A 27,326-nucleotide genomic window follows, 5' to 3' on the forward strand; every position below is an offset into this window, starting at 1 on the left:
AATCTATTCCTTGGCTTAATACAACAAGTTTAAAGCCTTATGTACAAAAATCATGCAAATCACCAAGAGACAAGGGTTTTCTCCTTCCAAGATATGAACATAGAATACCCCAATGTAATAAGATTCAAAACAAAATCAAAAACCATAAACACATCCAAGGCTCCAAAATTGTGTGTTTTTCAAAGTATGACCTCCTAATCAACATCGAGAAATACTGGGTAATCTTAATAACTTGGAATGGACACATGAATGGAGTCCTAGGCTCCAAAACCGTGTGTTTTTTAGAGTGTGACCTCCTAATCAACACCGCGCAATATTGGGTAATCCCAATAGATTAGAATGGATGGATGAACAGAGTTAAGCCCAAGGTGAGTCCCTGTTTTGGCGACACCAAATATGTTCAAGTCAAGAGCTTACCTTAGCCTTTGCTGAATCATGTGTCGTTGGGCCTTGCCTTAGAGTTGCCAATTGTAAATTCTCAATGTGGGTGTACTAGCTCGTCCGTCGCATCCGCACTTTCTCGCGTCCTCACTTTGTTGTCACACTGAAATGCTCCTTGCTAATGGGGTGAAGGTAGAGCTATTTATGCCTAGATGGAGGCAAAAAGAGAATGTTCCTTTTGGTGGTATTCTCTCACAAATGCGGGGGAAGAAGAAGAAGCTGATGCAAGAGGGAAACCTACAAACAAATCTATTTAGCATGCATCCATCAAGCAAGTAATATTCAATAGCATACATGCAAGCAAGAATAGAGAAGAAAAGGGGTGCTCACAAGTATTCTATTACAAGGGAATGATTGTGTTTAGTGTCAAAAATGACTTATATACAAGTGACACTAGGCCGACCAAACTTAAAAACGGTTCGATCTCTATTGCTAGTCTCTTAAGCAAGTATGTACATGAAGTCCTTAGACTTTTCCTATTTGACATTAAAAGGTAAGGCCGCTTTATGTGTTCCAGTTTCGTCTTACAAAAGATAAGTGCTTGTTCGAGTGGGTAAGATGACAAAGTGACTTATGTGGTGGTAAGTCGATGGGTGAAACTTTGTTAATTTACGAAGAGAGAGAGAGAGAGAGAGAGAGAGAGAGAGAGAGAGAGAGAGAGAGAGAGAGAGAGAGAGAGAGAGAGAGAGAGAGAGATGCCCAATTCTATGCAAATATGTCTACTTGTACCATTGAATTACAATTTTCAATTGAAAAAGATTTCAACTGAATTATACCTTCAACTGAAAAAGATTTCATTAAGTTTTCAACTGAATTATACCTTGCAATAACAATTAATTAATTGATGTAGATTGCCAATTCTCATCTCAAGGGCACATATATAACGCCACTCGTATTCATTTAGTAGCCATATTTAGTCTAATGGACATATTAATTAATTAGTGCACCTTGAGAGGCACTAATTAAATAATAGTACAAAGGTTAAACCTTAATAGTACTAAGGCTGCCCCGTTTCTCTCTATGCTGCTTCGCATCCTCCCTCCCTCTCTCCACGTTTCTGTCTACTTAGCCCCACACCACACCCTCCCTCGCTCTCTGCATAGCCCCACACCCTCACTTCCTCCCTCCACCCACCATGTCCTCGCAATTGTCTCTCCCCCCTTGTTCACGCAAGCCGTCTAGTAGACTGAGAAGAACAAAAGAAAAAGAAAAAACGTTCGTGCAAAGACCAAAAGAAAAAAAACGTTTACGCGAATCCTCCAGAAGCGTTCTTTTGTCTAAGGTCCCATAATTTTTTTAAAATCTTTTGCCTAAGGTCCCATCACTTTCCTCCTTTGTAACTAATTAATTAATACCTAAACAAAATTTGGCACCCATATTCAGGCTACCCGTTATTAATTAATTAGTGCCGAGGGCACTGATTATTTAATAGCGCAAACCTAAGGCTTAAAGATTAGGATGTTAATAATTGCAGACACGTTCATCTCTCACATAGGGCGCAAACATCTCTCTCTCTCTCTCTCTCTCTCTCTCACGCGCACACATTGGATGTGTTTTATTGTTTTCAGCTTTAATTAAAATTGTAGTGTCTCACACATGGGGAGATTAGTAAACATTAATCTCTCATGAGATTCGTAAACATTCTTCCTTCTAGCTCTAGGTTTTATAGGCATCCATGCTGAGGCTACTACTGCCTCTACAAACTTCTCGATACTCCCTTTGGCCCTCCCACTGCCACACTGCCACACATCAAAACTAGGGAATTTTTTTTTCTAAGGTTTTCAGCTTACACCTATACTAAGGTTCAAGTCCCCTCTCACCCTCACTAATTAATTAATTAATAACAAAAAAGAATTTGGGACCCGTATTGTATTTAATACACTGGGTTTTTCTAAGGGTGTTATCTATTATTCCTTTATTTAATGTTAAAGGATGTCACCCAGCCTCTAGAGCCTTCCTTACACGGTAGACATATTGTAAATGTAGATTAATAATTGATAAATCTGTATATACACCGGTCTGCAACACTCTTTCTGTCTGGCAGCTCCACCGTTGAAGATCCGACCCTCCTCAGCAAGTTTCCTTCTGACCACGCTATCATCAGCAGTCTACGCCCGCCAACGAGCAAGCGCACGCGCTATCATCATCAGACTACGCGCGCCAACGCGCAAGCGCACGCGCTATCGAGGTACATGGCTTTGTTCATTATGTCGCATGCATAGATTTCTGTTTTGAAGCTCTCACCTTCGTCTTCTTACAGAGTCATTTCCGGTCTTAGATAGGTGAAAAGCCATGGGTGCTGGCCAGTCCAAAGACGAGCTGCTGTATCAGGAAGTGCTGAATGGAAACCACGACGCAGTCAAGGCTCTCCATCGGAATGGGGCTTCTCTGGAGGTACCACATCTAAAACTCACTTGAATTTGATGGGCGGGGGCAGCAACTCCTGGACGGGCAAGATGGCCCTTTGGTCGGCTTAGATCTTTGTCTCATGGCAACTATGTAAGCCACCACCATCCCATAGTACCCATCATCATCATCAACATTATCATAACCTTGGTCGTTTGCCCTCGTGGGACCCATCAACATTGTCATAACCATGGACATTGTCCTAATGCCTCGAGGTGCCTATCATCATTAGCTTTGTCATAACCATGGTACGATTTGTTGACTCATGGGCCCATCAATCGTCACAACCATGCTCCATCACCTCATGGAGCCTATCATCATCAACAGCGTCATAAAGGATGATCAATTGTCATATTGCATTATGATCAATGTCCCTTGTCTCATGTGGCATAGAACTATCAATATTCATCATCACAACTAACTTGCAGACATTGAAACTTGTATCAAAATCATCACCATCAACATTAATCTCAACTGACTTGCAGACATCAAAACCACCATCAAAGTCATCACCATCAACATTAGGATATTTAAGATCCATTGTTTAACAATGTGATGTATAATAGAAACACATGTGTGTGGCATTTCTTTTGTTACATCCAGTGGGTTGATAAAGAAGGGCGGACTCCTCTTATTCTAGCCTGCACACGTGGCGAATTGTTAGACATGGCCATAACGTTACTTAACCTTGGTGCCAACATCAATGTATACAGACCAGGTGCTTAGATGTGGGTTGATAATTTTTTTGTCATTGTGTATGGGTGATTACTGGTAGGTCTAAAATGTGATTAAGTTTGTTTATGTTTTTTTAATTTTATTCTCAGGAACACACAGAGGCACACCATTGCACCATGCTGCAAAGAGGGGACTTGAGAAAACTGTGACTTTGCTACTTTCACGTGGAGGTATTAGTATTTGCTGGCTTCTTCCAGTCATAAACCTTATTTCTCGGTTTAGTAATTTACTTATTTTACTTCTTCACAAGGGCTACAATTATAAGTTGTTCTTGAAAAAGGTTCAATCTGTGTTAAACAATAGTTATTATGTTTTTGGGATTTCAGGATTTGAATGTTTAGGCAATGTGGGGAGCTTTAGTGCTGTAGCTCTTTGAAAGTCTTTATTTTTCACACCCATGCACATGTGCACGCCACATTTTCATATGTTTACAGTAGCTTTAATATTGTTTGCTTCATTAGTCTCTCTCTCTCAAAATTATATATTTGTTTTAATCTTTCAAGTTCTTAGTAAGCAGTGGGTCCACCCTAGAGGCCAGACTTTTTTGAAATTTGGTGAGCAAACTTGCCTGGGTGGTAATGAAAACATAAGTATTGTGTAGCTTACTAAGAGGCTTTAGTTTTCTCTCTCTCTCTCTCTCTCTCTCTCTCTCTCTCTCTCTCTCTCTCTCATGTTTTTATAGACTAGTTTTCTTCATTTAAATCATAACTTGCTAAGTTTTTTGTTTTAGTAATTACTCATATTTATTTTTCTCCTTTATGTCCTTGTATTCTTTGCAAAAAAAATTCTAGTGTTTTCCTTGCTTGTGTTTTTTTGTTGTTATATAAGTGAGATCCCTTACTGAGAAGCGATGGGGGCGCTTTAGATGCCCCGCCCCCTCCCTTCTTAGTTGACATATGTGTAAGGGTTCTTAGATTTGTAATTGGTTTTGTAACGTGCAGCTAATCCTTTGACTATTAATGATGAGGGTCTAACTCCTCTCCAAATGGCAAGAAGCAGGGGCCATGTTTCTGTTGTGCGCCTTCTTGAGGTCAGTGTGCATCATTTGGTCTTGGCAATGCTGTCAGATAAGGTGTTTTTAAGCTGATTACATTCATCTAATGATACATACACAGTCCGCACACACGCTTGCATGGATACACACATGCACGGACACATGCGAGTGCACACTTGTATAGACATATACGCAAGCACGGGCGCATGCATATGCACACCAGCATTTGATTAATTATTTTGTGAATTTCTTGAGTCTTTTCAGGAGCAACTGTGTCTTTTCAGTGGAATGCTACGGGAGATTTCGGGTTTTGGTATCTTGGAGACTATTGCTCCGAACTTGGTCACAAAAAAGATGTAAGGGAGTTTTTTGTGGAGATTAATTTACACTTTTCTTTTTGTTTCACATTTGAGTATGCCTTGTGCCACAGCTGGGCAGTGGTGCTTCCGACCGAGTCACAGTCAAGGCAGCCCCCAAAGTATGAGCTGGCTGTGTATCAATCGATCAAGGTTTGTGCTGCTTAATAAAGGGCTATAATGTGTGATTTAATGTGTCTGCAATAATCAAGATGCACCAGATCTAGGAGTCAGGGTCTTAGTTGCATGCAGATGGGCATCTAGGCAAAGAGTCATAGTGATAGCTGCAAGCCCCCCCCCCCCCCCCCCTCCGAAGCGAACTGCGCTGCCCCTACCTGTGCCTCCTCTCCTCCTTGTGCACGGCCCTTGCCTGCGCCCCCTTCGCTGCCTCGGCTCCATCTGCGCACCCTCTTGCCCTCTCTGTCCCCCCCTCCTTCTGCCGCCTCTCCTCCTTCCGTACTGCCCTCGTCTGCGCTGCTCCTGCTCCATCTGGGCACCCTCTCGCCCTCTCTGTCCGCCTACACCCCCGTTTGCTGCCTCGGCTCCATGTGCGCACCCTCTCACCCTCTCTGTCCGCCTGCACCCCCTCCTTCTGCCTGCCCCCCTCTCGTCCCCTCTTTCCGCCTGCGTCCCCCCTTTTCACCTGTGCCCCCTCTGCGCCCCCCTTTGCCGCCTGCCGCCTGCCCCCTGCCCCCTGCCCCCCCTCCCCCCCTTTTCCGCCTCTGCCCCCCTCCTTGTCTTGCTCTGCCTGCGCTGCCCCCTCCTTGCTCCCTTGCTCTCTCACGCTACACCCCCCCCCCTCGTGGCCTGCGCCCTCTCTCCTCCTACGCCCCCCCCCTCTCCTCCCTCTGTCCGCCCCACCTGCGCCTCTCTCCCTTGCATGCGCCCCTTGCTCACCCCTCCCTTGCTTCCCTCCCCCCTCCCCCCCCTCCCACCCGGTTTCCCTTCGCCTCCGACTCTCCGTCCCCTCCATTTTCATTTGGCAGCTTCTCTAGTTCGGCATTTTATCATTTGGCAAGCTTTTGCCTCTTCTGGTCTTTACCCCTCAGGAGGACTCCATGGCAGCCGCTCTGTCATCCCCGACTAAGGTTGCCGTCCCCTGCCTATGCTTCTTAGAAGCGGACCTCAAGCTCCTAGCTTTGACAGTTGCATCCCTAGAGGCCTCCACTCTGGTGTGCAAGATTGTTGGGAGCCACTTGGCGCGCGGACAACTCTGAGATCTTCTAGAGGCTAGCATCCTTGGAGCACTTGTAAAGATCACTGATATTCATTCTTTGGGGTGAGGCTACTACTAGGTTGAGCTTGACTCGCTAGCGGCGTTAGATAGTCATGTAGCCGAGCCCCGTCGCACTGCGTACAGCATAGGCCTTCTTTGCGAGTTGGCAACAAGACTTCGACCCGCATCCGACCCACTGGTTGGCGTTTGAGGCTTTCCCATGATAGTCTGCTTCCTAGGCCCAAGAAGGAATATACCTGTTACATGCACTGAGGTTGATCTTAGCAATCACAGCCTTAATTAACTTAATTATTGTAGAGATGAATTTAGATGAATGGAATGCAACTATATTAAATGATGCAAATGATTACAATTGAGATGAGATCTGTGAATAGATCTATGATGCTGATGCTTATGTTTACTTCATGCCGAGGCTGAACTTCTTACTTGATCAACTTTTGATGAATGAACTTGATAATTGCTGAATTATATTTGATGTCTATATATGCTGTGCCTCTAAGAGACCCCATCTTGTAGAGTAGAGTACTCAGTCCTCCCAGGCCAATGCTTCATATGCAGGCAAGATGGGACATCTCGCTAGAGCTTGTCCTCGTCGCCAGTAGACCACCTCCCGTGGTTCCCCCTCTGGCCCCAACTCAGATCATCATAAGGGGGTCAGGAGAGATGCAGGCCCTGAGTTCACGGAGCATCAGGACCCGATTGCGGATGGCTCCGCTACCGGAGAGTGGCAGTCCTTTGGCTCGCGCTCAGGTCGCTAGCCGACTTCCAAAGCTGAGTGGCGTCGCCAAGCACACAAGGCTGGTAGAGTACAGAAGGATTTGGTTCTGTCAGAAAACCGTGTCGAGCATTTACCACCACATCCCCCCCCATGTGTATAGCCTTGTCGGAGAGAGAGCCTCACGTCATATCCCTTCCTTGCCTCTAATAGACCCCATCTTGTAGAGTAGAGTACTCAGGCCTCCCAGGCCAATGCTTCATATGCAGGCGAGATGGGACATCTCGCCAGAGCTTGTCCTCGTCGCCAGTCCAGTAGACCACCTCCCCTGGTTCCCCCTCTTGCCCCAACTCAGATCATCATAAGGGGGTCGAGAGATGCAGGCCTCGAGTTCACGGAGCATCAGGACCCGATTGTGGAAGGCTCCGCTACCGGAGAGTGGCAGTCCTTTGGCTCGCGCTCAGGTCGCTAGCCGACTTCCAGAGCTGAGCGGCGTCGCCAAGCACGCAAGGCTGGTAGAGTACAGAAGGATTTGGTTCTGTTAGAAAACCGTGTCGAGCATTTACCACAGCATCCCCCCCAAGTCACTTCAAGGGTCCCACATCCAATCCCTCCGGTTTGAAGGCCGTTACCCCATCGAGATTCCTCCTCAGGTTCTTAGATTCCAGTGAGGCCAGGTGGCCCCACCGAGCCCCTCCCCGCATCCGCCCTCTTCGGTGGATCACTCCCAACCGCTTCCATCTCCCTCTCCCCAACTTCGCCCTCCTCCTCACCCTCCTCTCCGCCCCTTTCCCCCCCTCCTCATCCACAACCCTCGCCTCTGACTCTCCCCGCAGTAGGCCCCCTACCTCGTCCTCTTTTTTTGAGCCCGCACTCCCTCCTCCCTCCATCTCTCCTGAGCATTCTCGCCGCCCTCCGGTGGCGCTTGATGCAAAGCGGCGAGTTTTGTTCGCCGATCGATTCATCGCTTCTCAAAGCCGGTAGAGATGACAGTAGAGCTCTTGCACCATCTTCATGATGTGTGCAACATCGGCGTGCTCATCTATTTCTGGCCTCTGGCTCGGATGGAGCTGGGAGGCTCAAGTCATAAGAGATCAAGACGGGGAGGTGGTGTCCTCCAGCTTGGAGGTGTTGTTTTTTGTGTTCATATCTCAGTTGCAATACCCCTTCCCCCCTCTTACAGATACCTTCATTGTGATTGATGGAGTTTCGAGTATGCTTACTCTCGCGCTCGGAAAGAGTGGCAACTCATGGAGGACAGGATCCACGTTCACCTGGTGCGCCTTCGTCTCGGGACTGACTGTGACTACTTGCCGAATCCCACGCCCAAGAGATAGATGTGGATAGCCTCATAAAATTTCAGGGTTTGGGGGGGCCTCAATGGTTTCAGAGAGGCGAGGCGTGCCGCGTCCTTAGAGGAGAGCTCCATAGAGCTGCGGTTGGGGGACCCATCGACATTCTTTTCCTCCAAGAGCACCATCTCGCGAAGGGGCGTCTCCCACAGAGATTGATATGTGGATAGCCTCTTAAAACATTTAGGGTTTGGGGGCCTCAGTGCTTTCAGAGGCGAGGCGTCCTAGGAGGAGAGCTCCATAGAGTTGTATTGAGGGACCCATTGACATTCTTTTCCTCCAGGAGCACCATCTTTCCAAGGGGTGTACCTGTCGCTGTGGGAAGATTTTACTAGGCAGGAGTCGTACTTTTTTGTCTCTCTTTCGGCCCCTCCGGGACGTAGGGAGGCCGTTTGCATTTTTCTCAGTAAGCAGCTCTTGCGGGCAATGGTTGGCTCAGGGGTCAGAGTCACTGGGCGAGCTCAGTGGGTTACCATGAGGATTGGAGAGGACTGTGTGGACTTCCTCGATGTTTATGCCCTGAATGTTGCAATAGGTAGAGCCACCTTCTAGAGTACAATCCGTCAGTCCCTTCCTTAGGTTAACTTTTGGTACATGGGTGGAGACTTTAACATGATCAAGTCAATAAAGGACAGACTCGGAGGAGGCACAACTACAATCTCAGGCTCAGAGTACTCTGCTTGGGAGGAGTTGATCGTGGCACTCAAGGGATAGGACCCTTGGCACCTGCCAGAGTTTTGGCGTAGCCCTGGGAGTCCGTGCTTCTCACGGTCTGATAGGAGGCGGGTCCCAATCTCTCTCGACTTGATAGATTCTATGTGGATGAGTGGGCTTGCGGTCACGGGGGCATGATTGGTATCTTGGCGATCACCACTTCTTCTGATCATGCTCGCTTATTCTGTCCCCGGAGGACCCCTAGAGGCAGGACATGCATTTGAGCCCTAGGATTCCAGATAGCCTCATATAGGACCCTGAGATCTGCAACATGATAGAGCAAATATGGAAGGGACTAGATTTTATCCCAGGTTCTGCCACACACATCTTAGATGTGGGTCTTGGTGAGATCAGCAGCTTGTTGGGCCTTCTCCTAAGCCTGCATTGGTCAGGTACAACGGTTGATCCGCAACTTTCTGTGGGCTGGCAGTGATGGGAGGCCTGCCGGGCCAAGGTGTCCTGGAGAGTGATCATTCAGCCACGACATAGGGGGGCCTAGGCATCATTGACCCTGCCATTCAAAGCCGTGCCGTGTTGGGCAAGTTCATTGTTAGAGGACTTCTCCCAGGTGGTGAGCCTTGGGGACTTCCTCTTGGCTAGGATTTCAGCCTATACTCCAAGCTTGGGGGGCCCTTGGCTCTGCTCTTCATCTACCACCTCATGTACCATAGCACCCTTGTCACCAGAGCTTGCATCACCTCATCTTCCGCCACCACTATCACCTTGGAGTGCCTCTACATCCACTAACGCAAGCCTTCGACACCGACCACATCTCGGAGTGCTTTGCCTCACATCGACGCGAGCCTTCGTCATCGACCGTGCTTCAGCTCCAATGTCATCTTTGCTTCTGCATCGGTCTTCTTCTATCAGAGTCACCTTGCATCAGAGAGCTCTTGTACATATTCACATCAGAGGGCTCTTGTACATATGTTCACTCATCATTATATATAGACTCCCTCACCTATTTCATGCTGTGTTGTTTTGCTCTGATCTCTCGTATATCTGGTCCTTTCATCCTTTTGCCCACATGGTATCAGAGCTATCGTGAGCAAAGGGATTGAAGACCTCGAGAGCACACAGTGTGGATCGTCTACCCGCACTCCCGGAGGACCAATTCTTCTCACTAGAAATTGATTCTCCAAACTCTAATCTGGACCAGATAGGGAATGTGACTTCTTACTCAGTGGAGAGTCCCATTCAAGATCTTTTGGGAGACGATCAACCCATCTACATCACCTCACCGTCACCACCTTTGCCATCACGATCGCCCTCTCTGACTTTATTAGATTTTGTTTCCAGGGGGGGATACATTCCTTCTACCAGTGTGTCTGTGTGGGACACCCTGGCATCCATCATCTTCTCTCATGGTCCCTTTTTGGCCCGAGGGGGGGGGTGTGAAAACAACATTTTTCCCAGCCCTAAAAAAGGGATTTTTTTGGGCTTTATTGGTTTTATTTGGGATTTGTGTGTCTTTGCTGCTGGCCGACAGCCTTTAGGCTGGCCGACCAGCAGTCCCTATAGCTTTGCCTCATCACTTCACCATTGTACCACTTCTTGACCATATCAGGTACCATCTGCTGTTGATGTTGCTGCTGCCAACGCAAACACCATACTTGCTTTATCATCATCGCTCGTCAACCCCAGCACATCAGCGTTTATTACTGGCCACACCTTGGGACAGCAGCCCACTCTCTGCTACCTTGGGACAGCAGTCTGCTCTGCTCCAGCGCAGTACTTCAGCGTTTTACATCTGGCTACAGTTTGGGATGGCAGCCCTCTCTCTGTCACATAGATCACATTAGCGTTTTATCTTCAGCTCATGGGACAGCAGCCCTCTCTGCTGCATAGAGCAGTGCATTTTTCCTCAGCTCACACCATTGGGACAGCAGCCCACTCTCTGCTCCAGTACAGGACATCATTGTTTTATCGTCAGTACTCTCTTGGACAGCAGCCCACTCTCTGCTACATCACACCATCGGGACGGCAGCCCACTCTCTGCTTATCTTCACCATCTCACACAACTCGGGACGGCAGTCCTCTCTGCTGCTCACCACCCCTCAGGTACGCAACACCCTTGTCACCAGAGCCTGCACCCCTCAGGTATGCAGCACCCTTGTCACCAGAGCTACCCCCTTCAGGAATGCAACACCCTTGTCACCAAAGCCTCCTGCACCCTTCAGTTCTTGCACCACCCTTGTCACCAGAGCTTGCGCCACTACACCACTCGAGACGGCAGCCCTCTTTGCTCTTCATCTACTACCTCAGGTACCGTAGCACCCTTGTCACCGAGCCCGCATCACCTCATCTTCCGCTACCACTACCACCTCGGAGTGCCTCTGCATTCACCGACGCGAGCCTTCGACATTGACCACATCTCAGAGTGCTTTGCCTCACATCGACGCGAGCCTTCTTGAGGCTTTGGTGGCGTAGTGAGCCCACTTGGCGCTATAGACCAGCTGTGTGGTTATTCTCTTCCCCTCCCCCTCCCCCTCCCTCTCCCCCTGTATGAGATAGCCTCCTCCTCATAGAGCAGCCAGCCAGAGGAGAGGAGCATCTTTCTCCTCCCTTTGATTCTTTGATCCTCGTCCTGCACATGGAGGCGAGTCTGTATCTAGCTCTTCGTGGTTGTATTTAGCCCCTCGTGGCTGTTTTTTGTTAACTAATAGAAGGATCTTTTTTTCCGGAAAATAATAACCAAGATGCACCTATAGGACGAGAGGATTTATACGTCTGTTATCTCATATAATAACAGGTACCGCAACCAAGAACACTCATCTCACTTGCCAAGGTAGAGACAGAGGAGCCCAAGTTCAACACCCCAGATCCTGTGCTGTATATAACAGACAAGACTAACAGTAAGATTATGTGAAGATTTCCTCTTAATTGTGACAAAAAACTTCTTGTTGGAACTGCAATCTGATTACCTTCTTTGCTTGTTTGGTTTACCAGAAACTAAGTATAAATTTCTTTCGGAGCAAGAGGGTGACAAAGCTCAATTAGAGAGGCTATATAAAGCATGCAGAGGAGTTCCACAAGTAAGCTTAGCTGCAGCAAGCGGTCAGTCAGGTAACCCGTCACAGAATCGTCCAGTTGGTCCACAGGAAAGTGGCATGGCTATCCCAGTCGGACAACCAGTATTACAGCCTTCATCCAATGATGCTTCTACACCCGCCAGCCAAATGCAAACAAAACCAAGCAAACCAAATGATTACAATGGTTGGGATCCCCAAGATGGAAGTTACAATGGATGGGGACCTCCTGATGGGGGGAAAAAGCCAGAAAAGCAGCAAAAGAAAACTAGTTATGGTGGATGGGAAGGAGACCAGAGTACCTATAATGGCTGGGGTCCCAGTGAAGCTGGACCTAGTAGACGTCAAAGCAGCCCAAGTAATCAACAGCCCACCACAGATCCCCTAGTCCAACCATCAGCGCCTCCATTTCCCGAGGGTCCAATTTACTACCCCTCTGTTGACATGATGCAAACAGGGGGAGGCCCTTTGCTCAATTCTCAAAATCCAGACGCCAACATGGCAACTGACGACAAAGCAGGTGGGATGTGTGTGATCTGTTGGGATGCTCCAGCCGAAGGTGCGTGTGTACCTTGCGGGCACCTGGCGGGTTGCATGGATTGTTTGTCAGAAGTGAAAGCTAAGAATTGGGGTTGTCCTGTATGTAGAGAACAGATTCAGCAAGTCGTGAAAGTCTATGCAGTTTGAGCGAATACCTTTAATGTGGTATCTCATTCTATCAAGAGATTGTAGTCAAGGGACCCGACACAGAAATTGTCATGGGTTGAGGCGTGTACATAAGTAATTTGTAAACCCTCATTAAGGTAATTATTGTGTGAGTGTATTCGGGTGACTATTATGTGGGCATCTTCTCGTTGTCAATGCTGACCAACCCATACTTTATTTGTAGACAGTTGGTGTTGCCACCTCTATGTGAAGTATCAAGGAATTCAAGGTGCAGTACATAATCATCACTTCGCAAAAATATAGGTTTTCGAATAGTGTGTGTGTGTGTGGATTTGATAGAACCTCAAATAATTTGATCTTATATTGATAGATAACACTAGAAGAAACAATTTATAAAGCCTTTGTATAGCATAATAAAGGATTCAAATATCCCTTGAAGTAATGTAGGACTTCCTCCTCTAAAGTGTCTCTCCCCCATTTACTCTGACCATCACCTCACCTTCCTCATCAATAGAATAAATTATTAAGGACAAACTTAATCCCATAAGAAGAGAAGCTTCAACCTTGAGTTTCTAGGGGCCACCTTGAGCTCGAAGGAAGACAGCTTCCAAAGAAGGTATCAGGCAGAGGGGAGAGTTTTCTTGAGATGATTAGTAAGAGGGTGGAGATGCTAGATTGCCTTACAAAAACTTGGGAAGGAGAATGATTTGATTGTGGAATTCTTCATTGCCTTTTGGTCATCTCTAAACGATATGGTGTGGATCACATGTAGGGAGGCTTTTGCTATAGGCAGGTTGGACAAAGATCTGAAGAAGGGGATTGTGAAACTAATTCCTAAGCAAGCCGCTTGTAACAAGTTAAACCATTGGAGACCCATCGCTTTGCTCACTGTGGTATATAAAATCTTGGCCAAGGTCATTGCTTTGAGGATTAGCCTTGTTCTGCAAGAGGTGATATCCAGGAGGCAATATGGGTTTATCAAATGGAGGTCTATCTATGACAACATATTTTTTGCTTTGTCAAGGAAGTGGCTCAGAGAACATGATGGAAATGTGTATTCCTTCAATTGGATATGGAGGAAGCTTATGAGGTACATTGGTCCTTTGTGGCTAGAGTTATGGAGAAGTTGGGATTTGGAAGTAGAATGGTCCTTTGTATCCACACTCTCACTGCAAAGGGTTACTCCAAATTGTTGCTGAATGGAAGAGTGGGGGATTTGAAGTCAGTAGAGTTATAAGATAGGAGTGTCCTCTGGTCCCCTTGCTATTTGCCATTGCTTCACACCCTTTGATAGTGGCTCTAGAAGATGCACATAAAAAGGGGATGGTGATAGGTTTGAGAATGAGAAATGGGGAGCAATTGGTGGTACAATGTTTTACAGATGACTCATTACTTTTTCTGAGAGTTGGTATTGATAATGTAAAGACATGCTTTGCAGATTGTCCAACTATTTGTTGATGCTTTTGGATCCAGATGCAACATTCATAAATCCATAATTATGAGCATGAAAGAAGATGATGATTTTGACATGGAAAGATGGGGATGTGAAGTAATAAGAAAGGGGCAGATTGTTAGGCATTTGGGGATTCCCTTTGGAGTTGGGGCGATCAGCAAGGATGTAACTAATTGGGTAATTGAGAGGTTTTTAAATAAGATGAAGAAATGGAAAGGGATTAATGTGTCTTTTCATGATAGGGTGGTCATTGTTAATTCAGTTTTGAATGTGTATCATGTTCCTATGTCCTATGGTTGATTTCAGAAAATGTCACTGGAAGAGGATCATGGCTCCAGTTACGAAGTTTATTTGGAAAAACATCAGGGATGACATGAAGTATTTATAGCGTGGTTGGCTTGGGAGAAAGTTAGTTTGCCTAAATTCTACATTTGCCCATTTATGCCAAAGTTAAGGTGGCAAGTAGCTTACCTAAATGCTTATTGCAGGAGGAAGCTTGGTCTAGAATGGTTAGAGAGGTGATTGAGGATTCCAATGTGCAGTGCAAGGGGAGGTGGGTTGGATTGGATTGAAAAGCTAAGTTCTCTCATATGCTCCTTTGAGAATTTAGAGCTCCGTCTTTTGTAAGTTCCTTTGTCTTAATTGGAAGGAGGTGTTGGCACTGATGAAGTGGGATGGATCTATCAGGGATTATGGTGGTCTCATAAATTTACTCCCCCCTTCGCTCAGTTGGGTGTTAGAATAACCAGAAGATTGAATAACAGTGGGTTTCGATAGATTAGAGATTGTTGGGATAGTTTCCAGGTTGGGTGGAAAGAGTTGGGGCAGTTAAGGGATGAGTTTAGGTTGCAACAAAGGGACTTACAGGTGGCGAGACAAGCCCTCGGAGAGATTGGGAAGAGTTGGGTCTCTATTGCTTTTCATAACGCTTGCTGGTTGAAGGACTGGACTTGGTTTAATGTGGTCAAGTTGGGGAGGGTGTCTACCAAGTGACATATATGTTTTTTATACCTTGTAAGCTACCTACATAGTTGATACCTTAGAGCCTATTGCTTTAACAAAATACATGAGCCATGTGATGCATGCTTTTATACTAAGCAAAGCAACCGTACCTTATTAAGTAGCATTAAATCATTATTTTAGAGCCTTAACCGAGAAAACTGCACATAAGGTATATGCTTTTTTGATAGCCTATAATTATCCTAAGGTGTTTTTAAGGTATAATTATCCTCATATATATGTGTGTAGAGAGAGAGAGAGAGAGAGAGAGAGAGAGAGAGAGAGAGAGAGAGAGAGAGAGGGGTTTTCTTGACAATGTAGATGTAAAGACGATTACATGCACAAAGCCTCATAGCCCATTTTTACTGCCTTCATAAGCTAACCCCACTCCTCTTGATTAAACCATGCTGTCCAAAGCAATTAAACTAAGCAATGCGCCTACATCAATTAAAGCAATGAGGTGATGCGCCTACGTCAACTTATTTATTTTAAAGCTTTAATAACTAAAATATATACTTTTTGAGGTAATGAACTTGCCTTTGTCTTCATCCATCATTTTTCTTAATAGGCGTAATTCTATGTGTGTGTGTGGGTGTGTGTGTGGAGGTGTGGGGGGGGAGAGAGAGAGAGAGAGAGAGAGAGAGAGAGAGAGAGAGAGGGCTCAAATTTATTTTCTTAATTTAGCTATTGAGTATCATATATGAACCAAAGTATAATATGTGGAAGAGGACACACGATAGCTAGAGATAATTTCACTAAAGGGATAGTGTGTAGAGACTAGGGTCATAACCCAAGGTATGCTCTTTGCTCCGTCTTAGTTTAGATCGAATTTGGACCAACCTTAATATTACTAATTATCTTAAATAATAAAATTTGACCAGTTCACAACAATATTTCCTCACTGTTTGCATCGTGCTTAAATTTGAATTATTTTCCATAGGAACACCTTACTCATTGTACCATGTTACCTTGTAGATCTTATAAGCCCTTTGACATTTTCAACACCAACATGTATCAAGCATACAACCTCGACGCATCTTCATCGACATATTTCGAGGATACAATCTACACTAACTAGAGTAGCCAGATGAGCCCGAGGACTAGACTTTAAACTTTGGCTGCCCAAGAGTATGAAGCCTAGAGGTCACCTACAAAACCTATAATGTAACTCTAACCACTCATTCTTTTATGCATAAGCTAATAGAGTACTCTTGTTCTCTCCTCTGCTATACCATTACTTGCTTACCTTTTGCTTGTTTGAGCTCTTATGTGTGCTAGCTTACATGTGTGTGAGAGAGTGAGTGGGTAAGATAGAGTGGTGAAGAGATTAGAGTGCGGTGACGGTGGCGGCGGCAGAGTGGAGCTTTTGGGCACAACTGTGCGGCAACATCATCTCCTATAAGAATCCCAAGCAACCAGCTTTCACGAGGTGAGTGACACACCCCGACTGTGCAGTTGTTTGCTCTATGCTCCTGAGTGTGATTGGGAAAAGCTCCACATCTCTATGTTCTTTCTATGGTGCCAAGGCTTCCCAATCACCCACCCTCATTCTCACCCTCTCCCTCATTCTTTATATTCCTCTAACTCTTATTATTCTTAGCCTCACTCATCATGTCTTCATCAAACACCTCAAATGCTACTCTCAAGGATACCCTTGAAGCTGTGTGCAAGGATTTGTGTGCAAGAAGTCGTATAGAGATGTGAAAGAGCATCTAAAAATTATAATAGAGGCCCGTAATCTTTGGGATGAGCTTCTAGCGGATGAGCCAATCAACTTAGGATATCTATATATGTGGAACACGAAGACTAGAGTTACGGCTACATTGGTGAAGAAAAGGAGGAGCCTCTCCAAGAGGAGTGTTAACCAAAACATACTACCTTACACAAGAGAGGGAGAGAAGAAGAGAATGATGCCATGCAAGGGTCGATTTGGAGACTTGCATTTGTCCAACCCTAATGAGGGTTAACTCCCCTATGTGAGGCCGCTAGGGGCTCACTCCACTCCACTTGTGTCACTCAAATGGAGATCCACAAGCTAGGTAATGAGCAAGGAAGAAGGGAGCTATGGAAAGCTCTACCTCCACTCAATGCCAATGTGCATGCAAGAGAGATCTTGAGAGGAAGACAAGAGAAGGGATAAGAGAAGAGAAGCTTAGACTAACAACATCCACTCCATGCATACACCACAATCAAGCAAGCAAGCATTCACAAACACAAGCATGCAACCATAATAAACACAAGAGAGAGAGAGAGAGAGAGAGAGAGAGAAGGAGAGAATCGATTGTGACAAATGGGGTTATCCCTTTTCAAATGGGTTTGTCCTCAGAACTGGCAAGAGTTCTAGCGGTGGTAGATCGAGTATGTGCGGACGAAGTCGTGCCACGAGGTAGGATGTGGGGGGCCTCGATGGAAGACTTTGTAACTCATCCAGAACTCATCCAGAAGGTTGTCTCCATCATATCTTCAAACTTCTGTAGGCACCAAGCAGGCATCCACCCACTGGATGCGCTTGTAGTAGCCAAAAAGTTTCTTCAGAGTGGGGCCTTTATTGAGGTCGAAGGCCAAGCCTTGACTGCCCTTGTGGTAGTGTCGCTGCCAATCCGGGCAGTCTCCAAAAGAGTGATGATGAGGTTAAAGAACCAGATGGTGGCAACCACTATAGATCCAACACCTTCTCATATCTATTGATGAAGTCATGGATGCATTTGAGCATGGTTTCTTCTGTGCATGGGTTCTTGGGCGTTAGAGGAGCAAACTACAGGAAGTTTTAGAGAAGCTTTGGGTTCTTTTCCTACTCCTTATGGGAAGGGTTCCAGGTCCAATGGTGGTGGTAGATCGACAGATACTCTAGATTAATAAAGAGCTGATGTGGTGCCTTGCAGTACTGCTCCCATATGAAGGGCTTGAGGAGGAAAGGACGTCGCCAAGCTAGGTGCTCACCAACGGGAGGCTTGTGGTAGCCACTGCGTTGACAAGGGGGGTGCTTGCGCTTCCAGGTGCAATGTTTGGCGTTTAGGTATGGCCGCAGGACATGGATGTCCATGCGATCGGTCACCCTGGCGATGGGAGCCTCCTGGAGTTGTCAACCAAGCAGGATATTTATTACCTGCTCGAACTCCTTGCAATCTAATGGATCGCCGCCAGTTGAGGGGGTTCAATGGGGGATTGACCTCCTCCTTCTCTCGGGGTGGTGGTGAGGGGATTCCCTCTTCCTCCAAGGGTGTGGGGGAAGGGATATTGAGGGGCGATTGTGACAAAAGTGGAGGGGTGGCCGATGAGACGAGGCAATGGTGAGTGACGAGGCTTGTGATAAATAAAGGGGGAGGCCTTGTCGATGTCAAAGGTTAGTGGTATGGGAAGGCCAACTGCATTATCCCCATGGCCTGTATCACCTCCATTTGTAGATGGCACTAATGGTATAGGATTAGGAGACCCTCAGCTAAATGTGGCAGGAGCTCATAGCGTTGGAGGGATTTGTATGCCGCATATACGATATCCCATCCAGTGCAGTGGAGGTATTGGAGGGTGTCTGCTATTCGGGGGCGGGGGGTAGGGGTAAGGGCAGGCATAGACCATCGGGGACAACAAGGTCTATTAGGTGTTGGTGGGCTGCCAAAATGAAGGAGATGTGCCCAGTTCATTAGATTAGCTTGGAGGGGATGGGCAAGGAGTTCAAAAAAGATGGTGGGGTGGGTGAAAGAAAACTGGCCCTGAAAGAAGAAGGTTTCTAGGAGGGAGATGCTATGAAGCGGTAGTTTGGTTAGGATATAGGAGAAGGTGGCATGTGATAGGAGTTCGTCGATGAAAATATCATGCTATAGTAAGTTAAAGTGAATGGTTTGGAAATGAAGCTCAAGGAGTTGGGATGGGTTATGGGGAGGAATGGCAAGGATGGGGAAATCCGTGGGTGGTGTCAATCACCGCGTCGACCTTTTTTTGAGTATGATGGGGATAGGGCCACATGGGGTGGGTGGGGGTTGGGCGGCCTGAGCTTCCGCCGCTTCGAGTTGTGAGGTTTTATGGTGGATGGCCTCCTCTGTGACTTTGCGGTAGTGTTGGAAGGCAAGGTTGGTGGTTTGTGAGGGTTTCTTGTTGGTAGGAGGTAGCAACTCAAGAATAGGTTGCATCTTGCTGTCATTCATGAAAAGATGCAAGGGAGAAGAGAGCTTGAGCTCTTGCAAGCACACACACACTCACACAAACCCTAGAAGAGAACACACAAGGTGAGAGGCTGAAAAATCTTCTTCTTCTTCAAACAACAAAAGATGTCTACAAAGAAAATAAAGTGACTAACACACATAATAGAGTATATACAAGCGGTCCATAATGTGAACATGCTAAGTGAAGTGGGTAGGTGTGGACTAGTCAGTGTAGTCCAGCTGTATAATCTTTGGCGAAGATATGTCGATGCTAGCTACCAAACCCGCCAGTAGTGTAAATGTCGAATGGTAGCTACCAAACCCACCAGTAGTGTAAATGTCGAATGGTCATGCAGGCACCTCGTGAGTGTCAGCTCATGTTGAGCTTGACATCTCAACACTCCCCATTAAGCTCAACTCCAGCTCATGAACTCCAAGCATATCTCAAAATTTGCAGTGCTTCTCAACTCGCAACCTAAGGCCAAGTCGGTGCTTCTCAACTTGCGGTGCTTCTCAAGGACTTCATGAAGATTTCAGCGACCTAATCCTCTGTGTTGACATAGGCCAAGTCGATGTCGCCTGCCAAGACTCCCTCCCATGTGGATAAAGTGGTAATGAAGATTTCAGCGACCTGATCCTCTGTGTTGACATAGGCCAAGTCGATGTCGCTTGCCAAGACTCCCTCCCATGTGGATAAAGTGGTTATGTATCTCAATGTGTTTCATCCGCACATCGAAAATTGGGTTCCTGGCCAAATGTATACTGCTAAGATTGTCACAATATCTGACAACCTTTCTCTCCACATGCAACCCCAAATCAGAAGTAGCTTGTGTAACCAAGCTACCTCACACGCTGCCACCGCATCTCCTCTGTACTCGACCCTATTCTTTTGGGTAGGCCATGCAATCTGAAGATTTCTTTGAGGAACACTCTGGCCACATCCACTGCAATGTAGGTTTCTTTTACTGGAATCATATGGACAACTTTGGTTAGTCTATCAACTACCACGAAGATGGAGTTGTAACCTGATTGCACTTAGGGTAATCCAGTAATAAAATCCATACTGATGCATTCCCACTTCATCTGGGGGATGTCTAATGGATGTAACTTCCCAGGCATTCTTACTCTCTCAGCCTTAACTTTCTGACAGGTCAGACATTGACGTACATGATTAAGCACATCCTTTTTTGGACCAGGCTAAAAACGCTTTTCTTTACAGACATGTAGGTTTTGATGAAACTTGGATGTCCTGCAAATAAGACTGTCATGGGCTTTATTCAGAATTTGACCCTTAGTTCCCTCATCATTGGGAATGCATAACCTGCGATTATAATACATAATTCCATCATCCAGGCTATACCCTTGAACTCGATTCAACACCTGTAGAGTTTTGCTTTCCTGCATAAGTAGGGTAGCAATACGGCCAAAGAATCTATTCTGCATGATCTTCTCTCTTGCTTCAATAAACAAAGGATTAGACACTACAGTAATTTCAAGCAAGGAGGCTTTTCTGCTGAGGGCATCTACTACCACATTTTCTGTGCTTGGGCGGTACTTGATTTCAAAATCAAATTCCTACAGGGTCTGCATCTACCTTCTTTGGTGTAGGAGGTGCACTCATGTAGGAAGGTCATGCAATGGCCTATGAATCCTGAAAACTCAGAACACCGAGAGAGTAAAAATGCCTGGAAAGTTACATCCATTAGACATCCCCTAGATGAAGTGGGAATGCATCAGTATGGATTTTATTACTGGATTACCCTCAGTGCAATCAGGTTACAACTCCATCTTCGTGGTAGTTGATAGACTAACCAAAGTTGCCCATCTGATTCCAGTAAAAGAAGCCTACACTACAGTGGATATGGCCAGAGTGTTCCTCAAAGAAATCTTCAGATTGCATGGCCTACCCACTAGAAGAATAGTAAGTGATCAAGATCCCAAATTCACGTCAAGATTCTGGACTGCATTTTTCGAAGCAGTAGGATCTTTCTTAGATCTCAGCACAGCTTACCACCCCGAGACCCCGATGGTCAAACTAAAAGGTTGAACCAAGTAATCGAAGATATACTTTGGTCATGCTGGCAGGGAACCCAAGAAGTGGCTAAGCTATCTGTACCTAGTCGAGTTTGCCTACAATGCTTCTTATCATAGAAGTATTGGGATGAGCCCTTTCAAAGTTTTGTATGGACAAGATTGCTTAACTCCATTAACTTGGTCAAACCCATTAATTAGGGTCAAGATGTCCAGACACATGCTTGATGACATGGAGTAGCAGATGCAATCAACTCGCAAAGAAATAAAAGCTGACCAGGATAGACAGAAGCAGTATGCAGATAAGAAGAGGACAGACAGAAAATTCAAAGAAGCAGATATGGTCTTCAATCAAGTACGCCCCAAAAGAAGTTCTCTATGTCTTGGGAAGTACAAGAAGTTATCCCCCAGATATTGTGGACCATATCTGATTACAAAGAAAGTAGGTGACTTAGCCTACGACCTTCTTCTGCCTTCTCATCTCAAAGTACATAATGTATTTCATGTCAGCCTTCTTAAAAAGTATATACCACCCGAATCATGTGCTTGATTTGATAAAATCTTAGCTTCTTCAACCCAAGGGCAGATGGAACTCCAACCTGAAGAAATCCTTGATGTTCGAGAAAAGGTTCTCAGGAATAGAATTCTGAGAGAATTATTGGTTAAATGGAAGTTCTATCCTTTTGAAGATGCCACCTAGGAGAAAGAAGCCGAATTGTTGCAGGATTACCCCCAGTTTGCGAGATGAGGACATCTTGCATTTTTCAAGTGGGAGAGAATGTAAGATTCCTCTCCAGCCTCTCAAGATGTCCAGTATCTTCCCCTGAATCAAATCCCTCTTCAGAAAAATAAAAGATCTTGTTTCTACCTATTTTGACTTTAGAGACAGAATATGTTCTAGAGAGAGGTTATTTAGATTTTAGATATTTTTGGATGGAAAAATATCTCTTCTTATTAAAATAAATTCCCTCGAACAGAAGTTCAAGAAAAGATTTTCAGAAGGTGCACTAGAAATAAATTATAATTTGTTCAAATGACCTTATCCTAAGGGTCCAGATTTTCTTAAAATTTTAAATTAAGGTTTTGAGGGGCCAATCAGATTCATCCAAATGTGTGGAAGAGATAAATAGAAGAAATAAAGAAAATCCCCCCCAAAAATGAGTAAATACTCACATAAGATGAAGAGTGGACTGACTAAGGACCAAAGGAAATACTAAAAAAATAAAAATTTGACACCTCAGAGTGGGGATTCCCCCTCATGAAGGAGGCACCTATTTCACATGTGTGGTCAGTTTTTAATTCCCAAAAATTGAGATATTTTATCTCTCCTCTCTCCTAATTCAAGTCTAGTTCCAAAAAGTACGCTAAACTGACCCAAAAATGGTCAAAAATTGACCAAACTGGTCTGGAAAATTCTAGAATCAGTTTGCTTGGTTAGAAGCTCACTTTTTTCTCTAAATAGAAGCCTCCCCATTTGTTGAAGCTTAATAGTGTTTTATGCACTGTTACTCTACTCCTCCCCCTAGAGCCAAAAACTGTGAATTTATTAATAATTCATTAGTTTTTGATCATTCCCTCTTCTAAAGAATTGGTGGCCACTCTTGTTGCAAACAAGAGTAGATCCCTCAAACCATCAAGCCAAAGGAAAGCTCCAAGAAATTCATGTAAGTTAGAAATCCTACTTTTTCTTTATTCTTTTAATGGTTTTCTAGTTTTTGTTATCTTTAAAATAATAAATTGATGCTATGCCTTGTTGGAAAGGCTTTCCCCCTCCCTTCATTCTTAAATTCAGCCTTTCTTTATCCTAATTAAGTAATCAACTTGTTAGAATTAAACTTTTCATATTGTTTCTCTTTTAAAAGTGGAATTTGATTAGTTTAGAATGCTTTAAACCATAGAAAGATGCATATTGATTATTATTTTATTATTATAAAAGAGTGATTTTCATTAGATTTAAATTCTATGCATAGAAAGATGCATATTGATTATTTTTTATTATAAAAGAGTGATTTTCATTAGATTTAAATTCTATGCATAGAAAGATGCATATTGATTATTATTATTTACTTATAAAAGAGTGGTTTTCATTAGATTTAAATGCTATGCATAGAAAAATGCATATTGATTATTTTCATTATAAAAGAGTGATTTACATTAGATTTAAATTCTATACATAGAAAGATGTATATTGGATAATTTTTTTAATTATAAAAGTGTTACTTTCATCAATATTGATTTTTATGCATGAATAGATGCATAAAAGAATTTGTTTTTAATTATAAAAGTGTTACTTTCATCCAAATTGATTTTTATGCATAAATAGATGCATAAAAGATTTTTTTAATTATAAAAGTGTTACTTTCATCGAAATTGATTTTTATGCATAAATAGATGCATAAAAGAATTTTTTTATTATAAAAGTGTTACTTTCACCAAAATTGATCTTTATGCATAAATAGATGCATAAAAGATTTTTTTAATTATAAAAGTGTTACTTTCATCAACATTGATTTTTATGCATAAAATGATGCATAAAAGAATTTTTTTTAATTATAAAAGTGTTACTTTCATCAAAATTGATTTTTTATATGCATAAAAGGATTTTTCTTTTATATAAAAGTGTTATTTCCATAGAAGTTGGATTTTATGCATAAATAGATGCATACATAATTTTTATATCAAAATAAGAGCTCTTTAATTCTATGTTAAATCCCATGAATATTGGAAAATGAATAAGTAAATACTCTGTGAAGGAAAATTCTACCGTTTCATATTTTCTAAGATGGTCATGAGAAAATTCAGAAAAACTATCAAAGTCAGAATTTTAGATAAATGATTAATTTATTCCTCATAGGAATTCGTGATTAGTTTTGAAATCAGTTAAGAAAAATACTCTCAATGAATGAAATTCAGTAAAGAAGTAATTGAAATATTACCCTTTGAGAAAGATAGTTCAGGGAGAACCTTTCCAGACTCAAACCCTGAATCAGACTATGACCAAGACGTAACTCCTTCATCAATTTCAAGAAAAGACGATGTGACCAGTTCAATAATCTATACTCAAATCACCCACCGAATCTGAAACTAAGTTGAGACCTTTGATTTTGATCTAAGGATCAAGAATTCAGAATTCGAGGAATTCTGCTTGGGAATCCAAACCTGTGATCTAGAAATCTTAAGATATGGAATTAAGATATATTCATTGTATTCTAGAGAAACTCAAAACTAAAAACTTGCATAGAAACCCTGTTTTCTTAAAGGACTGTCTTACGCCATAATGCTGGAGAGAGCATTTGGTATATGTGTTTTTCTAAGGGAAGTTCAATTGCAACAGCTGGGGCGGGGAGTGTTCAAAGGACGGCTCACGTGGCAAAAACCTACCCAGGTCTTGACTAGCCTTGGTATGGTGAAAAATGGTGTGCTTTCGGTACGATGGGCGAGGGCCGACGAAGCGGTCCCTGAGTGAAGTGCCAGGACACCTAAGGAGGATCCTGGAGGGTTCTGACCAGGCGATGCATGGGCTCGCGGTGCTTAGGACACCCATGCGTATGTCGTGGAAGATATATATGTATGATAACGAAAAATTATTGTAATTTGTTACTGGATCTCGTTGCTGACCAGCTGGTCTTGAGACGGAGAGTCTAGAGTGATACTTGTTTTTGAGAAATAAGGAACTGGATGGAAATTTTGAGTTATGATATCTGTAATAACCAATAATTGTTTGTCAATGGATTGTTTTATAAGTTAAAGTTTAAAGAGGAGTGTGTGCGTATTTGTATTCTAAAGCAAAAGTTAAGAAAGGCATTCAATTATGGGTGGGTGAGTACTTGTCTGGTTCTACCAATTCCAGTGGTTGGGCGGTGGCTATCCCATGGGCCAGATGGGGTTAGGGTGGAATCAGTAGAGTTTTAATAATAAAATTGATTAATAGGAATACGCTTTAGAACTCGAATAGTTAAATAATAATTTGAAGACTTCTCAAATGAATAGATCAACGGTTGTGCTTGATTCAATTAGGAAAAAAGCATTGATTCCTTCAAGATAAGTCTATAATAGTTTTCCTTCTATCTGGTTTAATCAGATGAAGGTTAGTTTAGTATCTTGACCTCGTTAGAAAAATTCGTTAAGAAATTCAAAATGGTGGAATCGTCCCTGTTTTTCGGGCATGGGAAATTTTCTCGGTTTTGGTCTTCGGAATGACCACCAGCTTAGTCTCGTGCCCGGACATTTGAGGGCGAGGCCCCGAGTGAGAAACCCTGCCCCGCGCAAGAGGAAGCTACTTCCACTGCTACCATCCGGGAATCCAGTGCGCAGAGGGGGTAGTGAGATCCCATAGTTGGTATCAGTACGCAGAAGGGGTAGTGGGATCCCACAGTTGGTATCAGAGCACTGTTGTTTAAGTAACAGCAATAGAAATTGCTTAAAATTTTAAAGTATATCTGTGAAATAATGTTTTCACTTGTTAATATTATGTTGAATGAACTTCAAAAACTGAAAACTCATAAATTGAATTGGAAATTTATAGATGGATACCCTGAATCTATCTGGCATTCCTGAACTCTCCCAGAGTCAGGATATGATAGCCTTTGCATTTGAGCACCTCATCAACTCTGCTACGACCCGAGTAAGCAGAGTGAGACTCGCACGTCATTTTGAGAGTCTACTTTCCTGATCCTCTTGAGCGTCGGTATATGTGGTTCTGTGTGGAGGACGATGTATTAATGTCAGTACCAGTTAGCATCAGAGGCTCAGGCAAAATATTTCCTTAGCCATGATTCTGATAAGGCTAGGGCTTGTTCAGCATGTTCAACTCTTTGACCATTCACCCAGGAACTTTAAAATTTCATGCTGAGTTTTTAGGCTTCTTAGCCCCTTTATCCCTAGAAGTAGAATTACAGCACCTCTTTCTATAATGAATCGTGTGTACCATGGCATGTCTCCTTCGCAGTTTTGCTTCTTTATGCGTATACAATTGAGGCAGTGATTTTGGGAGCCATGATGCTCTATGTATATATCGAAAACTTTTGATAATAAACGATGTTTTACAAAAAAAATTCCAAATTGTTTTCATGATTGTGAATATGGTTAATAAAATTATCAGAGTAAATCTTGTTTCATGATCTATGATGAAATAATTATCTATTTAAAGAATAAATCATAAAAATTAAATAATCATAAATCTGTTGTCAAAGTTAAGTTGATAAAAATCTCGTTTTGTCAGAGTCATGAGGCGCGCGGCCCGTTCAATCGGATCCTCTAACCGATGACGAAGAGTTAGATCCGGATGTTCGAAAGGCCCTGCACAGATCCCAACCTGGTCCCTTCAAGGGTGAAGGGGAGGAGTTAGGTGAAGTAGTGGAAAAGTGGATTGAGGCAATGGAGGAATACTTTGATGTAACTGGCTACAATGAGAGAAGCAAGATGGCTCTCACCAGGTTAAAGATTGTGGAAACGGCTAGGGTCACTTGGGGAAATCACTGCTAGACTAACCGTCTCGACCGGAATACCCAAACCTGGACCGATCTTAAAGCTTACCTCAGAAAGAGGTTTTGTCCTCCGAGCTTCCTTGAAACTAAAATGAATGAGTTCTTGGAACTAAAGCAGGATAGCCGGACAATTGAAGAGTACCATCAAGCTTTTGCCCTTCTCCTCAAATATTCTCCTCAATTGGATGAAGAGCCAGGTTCATTTGAGGAATGAACGAGCCATTGCACACCTTAGTAAAGAATGTCAAACTTGTCTCAATGGCCGAAGCAGTAAGAATGGCAAAAGACTTTGCCAAAGCCTTTGTTGTTAAGGTCCCGCCAAAGCCTGCACCCTCTAACATTAAAAGATTCCAAACCCCAGGAAGTACTTCAAACTTTCCTCCGCCAAAGAGGCAGCAAGGCCCGATTCAGAATTAGGATACTGGGAGATTCAGAAGTGAAGGAAGATCCTTCCCACAGAACACTTTCTCAAGAGCCCCACCTCTTTCAAGGATTCAGAGGGATGAGCTCAGAAGTGAGAACCGGTGTTTTGGATGCCAGGGTTTTGGTCACCAGCTGAAAGACTGCCCGACT

At 44.0% G+C, this 27,326-nt stretch overlaps 1 protein-coding gene across 3 annotated transcripts; it reads left to right on the forward strand.

Moving 5' to 3' along the window:
- Positions 1-2,425: 2,425 nt before the first annotated feature.
- On the forward strand, positions 2,426-12,812 carry LOC147617339 (putative E3 ubiquitin-protein ligase XBOS34). 3 transcript variants are annotated; one of them, XM_086776981.1, is made up of 9 exons: positions 2,426-2,629; positions 2,724-2,835; positions 3,451-3,565; positions 3,672-3,752; positions 4,524-4,612; positions 4,841-4,932; positions 5,007-5,085; positions 11,703-11,805; positions 11,900-12,812. In XM_086776981.1, exons 2-9 carry the CDS (start codon positions 2,734-2,736, stop codon positions 12,664-12,666), a joined length of 1,428 nt encoding a protein of 475 aa, XP_086633107.1. In that variant the 5' UTR covers positions 2,426-2,629; positions 2,724-2,733; the 3' UTR covers positions 12,667-12,812. The 3 variants fall into 3 exon arrangements, with proteins under 3 accessions (XP_086633107.1, XP_086633106.1, XP_086633108.1); XM_086776980.1 differs by having other exon boundaries at positions 2,431-2,629; positions 2,720-2,835; XM_086776982.1 differs by having other exon boundaries at positions 2,441-2,629; positions 2,702-2,835.
- Positions 12,813-27,326: the final 14,514 nt, after the last annotated feature.

Source organism: Cibotium barometz, chromosome 37 (genome assembly GCF_041138505.1).
Source record: "Cibotium barometz isolate CiBa-2024 chromosome 37, ASM4113850v1, whole genome shotgun sequence".
Taxonomy (NCBI): Eukaryota; Viridiplantae; Streptophyta; class Polypodiopsida; order Cyatheales; family Cibotiaceae; genus Cibotium; species Cibotium barometz.

Bases quoted from the DNA above. Each gene is read 5' to 3' on its own strand.
- LOC147617339 (XM_086776981.1), top strand. From the start codon at position 2,734: ATGGGTGCTGGCCAGTCCAAAGACGAGCTGCTGTATCAGGAAGTGCTG. The intron at 3,753-4,523 runs GTATTAGTATTT...TGTAACGTGCAG, and splicing joins TTTGCTACTTTCACGTGGAG to CTAATCCTTTGACTATTAAT. The intron at 11,806-11,899 runs GTAAGATTATGT...TTGGTTTACCAG, and splicing joins TATAACAGACAAGACTAACA to AAACTAAGTATAAATTTCTT.